General features: G+C 34.1%; 2 protein-coding genes across 2 annotated transcripts; one reads left to right on the top strand and one right to left on the bottom strand.

Annotated features, from left to right (window-relative positions):
- The first annotated feature begins 667 nt into the window (after positions 1-667).
- Positions 668-1,357, top strand: LOC115988978. The gene has a single exon (XM_031112622.1). The coding sequence runs from the start codon at positions 668-670 to the stop codon at positions 1,355-1,357; it is 690 nt and encodes a 229-aa protein (XP_030968482.1).
- A 1,825-nt stretch (positions 1,358-3,182) lies between these two features.
- LOC115991790 (pectinesterase-like) lies at positions 3,183-9,074 on the bottom strand. The gene is made up of 3 exons (XM_031115709.1): positions 8,374-9,074; positions 7,758-8,202; positions 3,183-4,142 (listed from the first exon to the last, which is right to left on the bottom strand). The coding sequence occupies exons 1-3, from the start codon at positions 9,001-9,003 to the stop codon at positions 3,454-3,456; spliced, it is 1,764 nt and encodes a 587-aa protein (XP_030971569.1). The 5' UTR covers positions 9,004-9,074; the 3' UTR covers positions 3,183-3,453.
- Positions 9,075-9,411: the final 337 nt, after the last annotated feature.

Below are 9,411 nucleotides of genomic sequence, written 5' to 3'. Positions count from 1 at the left end.
CGCTTGGCAGAGCATTCTCAAAGCAAGGCATGTTATCGAGAAAGGGATGTTGTGGAGAGTGGGTGATGGGTCCAAGATTAAGGTGTTCCATGACAACTGGATTCCTGGGTATTTTCCAGCAAAGGCAGTTCCACATACACAAGGCATTGAAGATGATTTAACTGTTTACTCACTCATTGATCAGACAACAAAAGAATGGAATAAGCAAATGATTGACCAAAAAATTGCTCCATTTATAACTCACAGAATCAAGGCCATCCCTTTATGCAGAACGGTGCAGAGTGATTGCCTGGTATGGTCGCGGACTCGAGATGGCTGTTACTCGGTAAAAACAGGTTATCAGCTGCTTAGTGAAGTGGAGAATAGTGGGGCTGCATCGGGGTCAAACAGAAATGAGTTGAAGAATTTCTGGAAGGGAGTTTAGAGTTTGCGAATTCCGAATAAAGTGAAGCATTTCAGCTGGAGAGCTTGCACGGAGTCCCTCCCAACCTTAGCAAATTTATATCGGCGGAAAGTTGTTGACTCACCTTTGTGTAGCAGCTGTGGGAGAGTAAACGAAACGGTCATTCATGCTATTTGGGAGTGTGATAACGTAAGACAGTGCTGGGATCTCGGTTTTAAGAAGTTAAGGGACCAACACCTTCCGTTCAGCTCATTTGCAGACTTGATGTTCTTCGTAAGGCAGCAAGAGGAGAATGTTGAACTGGTCACGGTATTAGCGTGGTTCATCTGGGGCAGAAGAAACAAATGCCATTTTAATGAGCCTAGCTTGCCACCTGAGAAGCTTTATGAAGCAGCAGCAGCTGTACTAGCAGAATTTCAAGGAAGAACTGAAGCGAAACCAGGGAGGAAAAAAATACAACCTCAGCGCTGGACACCACCTGAACAGGGCGTTTACAAGGCGAACTACGACGGAGCATATTTTGTAGAAGAGGAAAAGGCTGGGATTGGAGTTGTGATAAGAAACGAGTTGGGCCAGGTAATGGGCTCACTAGCAGAAAAAATTGAAATGCCTTCAACAGTGGAAGTTCTTGAGGCGTTGGCTGCACGAAGAGCAATGATTTTTATGGAGGAGCTGGGCTTGAGACAGGCCATTTTTGAAGGAGATTCGGAACTCGTCGTCAAAGCCTTAGTGGGTGATGTTTCAGTCCGGTCCAGCATTGGACATATTGTAAAAGACTGCAAGTCTTTAATGGGTTTGTTTCAAACCTGCACTTTCTCTCATGTTAGGCGGCAGAGCAATGGTGTAGCTCATGCTTTAGCTCAGAGAGCGAGAAATTCTTCCCCATTATCGGTTTGGATGGAATCTGTTCCACCGGACATTTCCTACTTAGTTTATGTTGATGTAACTTCTTAATTTTTCATTGATCAATAAAGTGGTTCTATATTTCTTCTCAAAAAAAAAGAGATAAGTATAGAATATATTAAATAAAGGATAATAAATGAGATCAATTACAATATTTACATTAATGAAGGTCTTTTTTTAACCATTGGATTTACTTAAATCCAATGGTCTAAAAAAGGTGTAACTCTTTAGAGTTACACTGGTGTAACTTGAAACCTTCTTTGATTCAAGTTACAGCTAGTGTAACTCTAAACAACGTTATACCACCCAATAATTTCTTATAAAATTCAAAATTTGAAAATTTCACCATTGAATTGCATGTTTAATATATTCTTAACATTCATGTCAATTAGATGTTATTTAACATTCGATCCATAAACTCATCTTTTATGCAATATTTTAAACTACAAAAACTTGAATTTAAACAATTGATTGATAACATGACTATTAATCTTTGTTCACCTTAAAATTTTGTAAGCATGAAGAATATATGAAAATAATGTAATCTAACGATGGATTTGGCAAAATTCACGTCTAATTAAAAAAATATTGAGTGGTGTAATATTATTTAGAGTTACACTAGGTGTAACTTGAACCCAACCATATATATATATATATATATATTTATATATCATTGGAAACTCCTTTGGTGAGGTATCCAAAACATCTTATGATATGTTTTGATTTTTGAAATTCACATATCTTTGAGGAAATGTTATACTAGGCCTACTTAATTAAATACGATAACCCTGCTTAATGTTACATTGATTAATGCACATGACTATTATTCTTTGTTCACCTTGAAATTTTGCAAGTATGAAGAATATATGAAAATAATGTAATCTAATGATGAATTTATCAAAATTCACGTCTAATTAAAAAATATTGAGTGGTGTAATATTATTTAGAGTTATACTAGGTGTAACTTGAACCCAACTATATATATATATATATATATATATATTTATATATCATTGGAAACTCCTTTGTTGAGGTAGCCAAAACATCTTATGATATGTTTTGATTTTTGAAATTCACATATCTTTGAGGAAATGTTATACATACTTGAACCCAACCATATATATAAATATATATATATATATATATATATATATATTTATATATCATTGGAAACTCCTTTGTTGAGGTAGCCAAAACATCTTATGATATGTTTTGATTTTTGAAATTCACATATCTTCTGACTCTGGAATCTTGCTCATCATATCCCCATATGGGTTAAAGATCATCAAAGGACTGTCTTCTTGAAATAACCTTCACCAGAGTCCCTCAAGTCCTGTCTCTGGAATTGGTTCTCTGACAAAGTTTGATTTGGCTTTGAAATAGTTCTTAAATATAACACTTTTTTTTTTGGTTTAGAGATAGATAGATATAAAATATAATAAATGAAGTATAATTAATGTGATTCTAATCAAAATATTAGTATTAATGATGGTTTTTTTTTTTTTTTTTACCGTTAGATCTACTTATATCTAATGGTTTAAAAAATGTGCAACTCGAATCCATCTATATATATATATATATAACATTGGAAACTCCTTTGTTGAGGTAGCCAAAACACCTTATGATATGTTTTGATTTTTGAAATTCACATATCTTTGAGGAAATGTTATATTAGGCCTACTTAATTAAATACGATAACCCTACTTAATACTACATTGATTAAATTATGAATGCATACACATGGCTACATTTAACTAGAAAACTAAGCATTTAAGGAATTTTACCTAAATTTTGGGCATTCTCTTATAGTTGCAACTTGTTCGTTTTTATTTTTTGCCTGATTGCAAGTTAATTTTATGTAAGTCCAAATAATTCATTCAATTAATAACAATTGAGACTGACATTCTATCTCTTCCCTCTCCCAGTCTTACAATAAAAAGAAAAATAAGAAAGAGAATAGAAACTAGTCTACACACATAACTTGCGTTGAAGTTTTGAGATTCACTTTCTCTAAGAAAACTCCCCAATTTTTTGTGCTGAAGATGACAATAATATTCATTTAAAAAACTCTTACTAATCAACTTCATTTCCAAGTGAGCAATGCCGCACAAGACTCTAGCTCAAGTCTTAACTAGTATGTAGAAGATTTATAAGCCAAGAGAGAAAGGAAAACCAGTTGAACCTAACCAACTACTTCCAGCAATGAAGTTCCCAGAAGTGAAAGATTGAGCATCGGAAGCACCCATCACTTTGAAACCACCCCATTTCACCCTTTTAGCGGTTCCAGCACCAGCCCCAGTGTTGAGATACTCCCCATAATACAAAGTTTTAAGTGCAAAGTCCCCACTCCAAATGTGCCATCCCTCAGGGTGAATCACGTCACTTATAGATGTTTGCATGATAACAGTCCTAGAGTATGCTTTCCATGGTCTACCAAGATATGTTGGGAAGCGACTTTGTACTGGTTTCAAATCATTTGTGGCTCCAATCCTGCATTTTTGGATTACAATTCCAGTGTTTTGATTTGGGTCAAGACGACCTTGGGCTGTGACCATGTTCTTTTGGCCCGCATTTGGACGCCTTGCATGGATGTCACAATCTTGGAACACAGCTGCAGCATTGCCAAAGATGAAATCAACAGTACCTGCTACTAGGCATTTCACGTAAAATTGACGGTTGGAGTGTACATAAAGGGTGTCTTGGTGCGCAAGCACGTCACATTGGTAAAATGCTGAGAGGTCAGAACCTACACGGAGAGCTACAGCTTGGTGCTTTGAGGAACCTGCTGTGTTTTCGAAGGTTAAGTCCCGAGCTAGAAACCGTTCTCCAACCACGGCTGCAAAACCAAATGGAAAAATTACTTTATGTCAACCAATCTATATAAATTTAAGTTATTGACACAAAATAAAAATATTGAACACCTCCTATTGGTCTAATTGGTTTAGGAGATGCAAAATACAAATCCTTCATACTGCCTTTTGTACTCGTTTTTATATTCCACCAATCATAACTTATTATGCCTTTTTTTTTCCTAATAAAATTACTGAAATTTAAAATGGGAAAAAATCAAATCTAATAAGTAATAAACAGGAATGTTATAATATAAATAAAAAAATTTCACAACTATTTAAAGTGAAAATTTATTATTAAAACAAAATTATTTTAACATAAGTTTTATTATTAATTAATACAATTTTTATAATGAATCAATTACAATGTAAAAACTTTTTATGTTATCCACAATTTATCGCTACGTGAAAGTCAGAAAATCTATATAAATATATATATATATATATATATATATATATATATATATCTAAATGCAAATAAATATTTCTATTAAATAGAAGAAAGTTCAGCCTGTGGCCCATACTACGTACTTTAAATATGCTACCAGTTTAATTAATACTCCAAAAACCGAGAGTACAATATATGGTTGGCTTGGTTAAAAAAGCTTAGAGACTTTTCTACTTTTATTTTAGAAGCTTTGATTGCAAGTTGCAACCCCTTGTGAGCTGTGACCCAAGACCAGGACCAAAAACCACGTGCATCTAGTAGAATGGGTTGGGTTGGCCTGGCCTAAACCTAATAATTTGATTTTCGTATTGAAAAAGAGGTAAGAGTAAGAGTGAGAGAGAAAGCAAAAGACAACTAAAGTAAAAGGTTGCGGGCGCTGGAAGGAGAGAGATCTAGAGTAATTAATTAATCTGCACAATGACTTGTTGCCTTTTGGACCCCCCCTCTGCCTCTGCCTCTGCCTGGGGTTACCTTACTAAATAAAATTAAAAGATGCAATTAAAACGGGTAGGACCTTTACGGATATGGAGATTTCCTGCAACATCGGCATCTCATCTATGACTATGACTATATATATGATGTTGACATATCTTTTAAATTGGGCCATTGGGATTACTGTACGTCTTATTTATTTTGAGATGAGATGAGATGAGAGTAGTAACAGTGTGATTCTCACAATTATATATATGTTACATATATGTTGATTTCTCAAACTACGAAAATAATGTGAAAATGATCGGGCTGTTTGGCAGTCCTACTCAAACACAAAATTATATATTTTAAATAATATAACACATATTTTTACACATTTTTCTACCCACACATATATCAAAAATACTCTATTATCAAATATGCAATTTGCTCGTAACTTTAAAAATTGAAGAAAACAAATACTTGCGTACACCGTAGAAAAAGGTATATATGGCCAAAAAAACCAAAACGATAAAAAGTAAAATCTAATAATAGAAGGAAACATCCCGGAAGGAAGCTTCCTACTTTTTAGTTTTGGAAACTGAAAGCAGGGAACAAATTTTAAGGACACGTGAAAGTAGTACGAAAAATCAAAGTGTATGTACGTTCCTAATAAAAAAAATAATGTGAAAAAGACCAATCACTAAGAGCATCTCTATGGCTTTTTTTAAGCCAATTTTAGAGCATAAACATCTCAAAAATCCATTCCAATAGTTTGTCAATCTCTATTTTTTAGAGTAGAGTTGCTAAAGTGCTTCCCTACTATAATTTTTAGTATTCATCCTTCAAATATTTTTTTCTATTATAATAATTAAAAATTGAATAAAAAAATGTTGAAAGATGTGTAATTGTTAAAAAAATAAATAAATAATGAATAAAGTATTAATAAAGAAATAATATTTAAATAAAATAGAGAATGAGATAAAGAATCGGTTGAAAAATGCATTTAAAAAAGTAAGTAGTTAAAAAATAAAAATCACTGTTCATTCTCGTACAAAAATTTGAAAAATTTACTGAAGATGCCCTAATGTCCAGTTGTAAACCACACTTTTTTACTCAAAAAAGAAAAAAGAAAAAAAAGCAAGCTGTAAACCAAACTTTTTGTATTTATCTTATATGATGAATAGAAGAGCTAATAATAATAACAATAATAGTATACTTCGGCAAGATTCTTTTATTTTGAATGGTATATTATAAAGTATGAAGTTGATACTTATCAAAATAATAATAATAATAAAAGTATAAAGTTGATAGTTGAAGACTTGAAGTGAAGTCTTCAGAGGCATTAATAAATTTATTATTATTAAAATTAGTAAGTAAAAGAATTGAGTGTTTTTGTCTGTTTCTTTCTAATCTCGTGCTATACATACTTTTCTATGTTTCATACTACGACTACGTGACTTTTCTTCTACTGTGCAAATTATTGTATTATGTTCCGCAATTAATGTGGTAAAAAACGAAAGGCCATGACTCGGGAAGTTGGTGGTAGGTCCCATCATCTATAAGTTGATTTTGTTACATGTTTGACAACTTGACATGAACCATAATTTCAGTTTGAAAAAATGACTAACTTCATTATAATCATATACGTATATGGAAATTGGAAATGACTTTAAAACGCTGTTTACTTCTTAGTTAGGGCATAGAGACAAAGAGCATGCATGTGGATGTGGTCTCAAATTTCCAAATGAGAATTTAATCATCCATCATGAAAAGTCTATAAAAGATTAACAAAGATATATGATATGGACGCCTTAGCTATATAGTAGTAGTTAGAATCAGATTCATACTAGTCTATATATCCTCCTCCCTTTGTCTACTTGATTGGTTTGGGTGGGTCTCCGCAACCTGCGATTCTCTGTACTAAACACAAGCATATATAGAGGAGCACAGCTAGCTGTGGGCTGGAGCACTTGATCAAATTAAACGTTTTTTTGTTTGTTGTTGGAATTGTAAACACTACTCCAATTCTATCTCTAACTATACCGGAGGCTATATTATTAAGGGATCATGCCTATATTAACTCACAGCTGGGACACAAATTAAAGACATCTTTTAGTTTATCTTCCAAGCACAAGATATACGAATACATATATTAATTATTTATCTATTCTAACAGTTTTACTTTGGTCAGGCCAACAGATATGTTTCTTTAACCTTCCAAGTTTATACCTTGTTCTGCCATTAATGACCTTTTTTTTTTTGGCACTGACCCGATTCCATTGTCAGCAAACAAATGCATCTCAAGTTGCCTCCTTTCTCTACCATGTGCATCAACTAAAGCATGTGCAATTACCAACTCTAACCTAACATATAAATCGATGCAAGCCTCAACCCATCAGTCCATCACCACGACCTTTCCCAATTAGCTACAGTCTACAGAGTACAGTAGTTAAAGACACATATGTCCCAGTCCCTCACACTGGCTTAATTATATAATTAATATATCCGAATATGCTAACAGGATTTTTAATAAACTTAAAAATTATCAATTTTTTTATAAATAATTTCCACCTGATATTAATAAAATGTGGTAATCACCTCAATATGATATTTTAACAAATGAATATATAAATTATCATTTCTGATTTATGATAAATCAGATTTATAATAACTAAAATTTATAGTATAATTAATAAGAATAAGAGAATGGCTAAGCTAAAGAAAAGGAACATGGACTTACCCACTGTGGCAGATTTGAAGGTGGTGCTTCCATCAACCACATTCTTATTACCCGTAATGATGGTGTTAGATCTCCCATCTCCCAAAAACATGATAAACTTCTTCTTCTTTGTCACCTCCACATTTTCCCTATACACACCAGCTTTGATCTTGATTATGTATCTTGTTTTACTATTATCTGGTGCAGCCGCCACTGCTGCCGACACAGTCTTGTAGTTACCACTGCCATCAGCAGCGACCACCACATTTGGTGTCAAAGAAGAAGATTGCAAAAGCCTCCTATCCCCAGCTGACAACCACTCTGGCCACTTAATACTTTCATCCACACTATCCTCCTCCTCCTTCAGTTTCCGATTCTGCATTTTCATTCTCTGGATGGCCATATCAGTATCAGTCATGTTCTTGATCATGGCCAACGCATTACTACACATACGCTCCACATGCGTCTGTTACATTGACACAGTTAAATGATTAAATTAATCATTTCCGAATAAGTTAAATTTCTATATAAAAAAACATGATATCAAGAAATAATTTTGAGTTTGAATATTATTTACATTTGATCTTATATTTATAAAGTTAAAAACTTTAGAGAGAATTAGTAAATTTATAGGTACCTGCCCAGCTAGCAAGGCCTGGCGGACGCTTTTATCACCACCATCGTGAGAGAAGCCGTCTAGGCAAGTTTCTTGGTTGGTAATTGCTGAGCTTATTAAGGTTTTGAGGTCATCAGCATGTTGGGACAAAGATTTCTTTGTTGGGTACAAGTGGAGATCTTCCACAGCATCGTGAAGCTCGTCTAAGGTTTCATCAATGGTCTCAAGGCAATCATGGAGAGCAACCTTTCCACGCTTGGTGAGATGCTTTGTTTTTATGAGCTTGTTAATGGCTATGAAGTTTTGTTCGACAGCTTTGGTTGTGAGGTTCAAGGACTTTTCTATGACATCCTTTTTGCTGGCCAATTGAGCGGTGGCTCCAGGAACAGTGGCAATAGCTGAGTAACATAAATCAGGGTACAATGTGCTGCTACATGAGTTTTTGAGTATGGCATGGGCAGCAGCTGAGATTTCATTATGGGAGCTGTTGTTGTGGGACTTGGTAACTCCGGCAACAATGCCAATAACTGCCGCAACAACCAACAGAGTGGCAAAGAGAGCCAAGAACAGCTTCTTCTTTTTCTTGGAGATGGAAATGTGTTTGGTAGTGGATTCAAATTTTGTGGCCAAGAATTCCTTCAGGTGAGTCATTTTAATTTGTTGGTGGATAAATCAACAAGGGGTTAAAGAAAAAAGACTAGTCACTAGTGTATATACGAGTGTTGTCCGCTAAGTGTGAGTGAGTGGTGATATTTATAGACTTATAGCCATAGTGCCAGGCTGCTCAGATCATCAAACAGGATTCAGATGACCTGATCCAATTGGTATGGATGGTTGAGATTTAAAGTTGAAGTAACTTTAAATCTCAACCATTTAATATAAAAATGAGTAAAAGTAAAAAAAAATAAAGGTAAAAAAGTAAAAAAAAATAAAAATAAAAAATTGTGAAGGAATTGGGTGAATTGCACGGAATGCAATTACACCGATTCCAATTCCAACTTCAACTGCCATGATTTGTACAAAAATTCTTCCACCCCGTAATAAACCACAGATGTTATG

Source organism: Quercus lobata, chromosome 5 (genome assembly GCF_001633185.2).
Source record: "Quercus lobata isolate SW786 chromosome 5, ValleyOak3.0 Primary Assembly, whole genome shotgun sequence".
Classification (NCBI taxonomy): domain Eukaryota; kingdom Viridiplantae; phylum Streptophyta; class Magnoliopsida; order Fagales; family Fagaceae; genus Quercus; species Quercus lobata.
The sequence above is the reverse complement of the archived record's forward strand: the minus strand, read 5'-3'. Positions and strand labels throughout refer to the sequence as shown.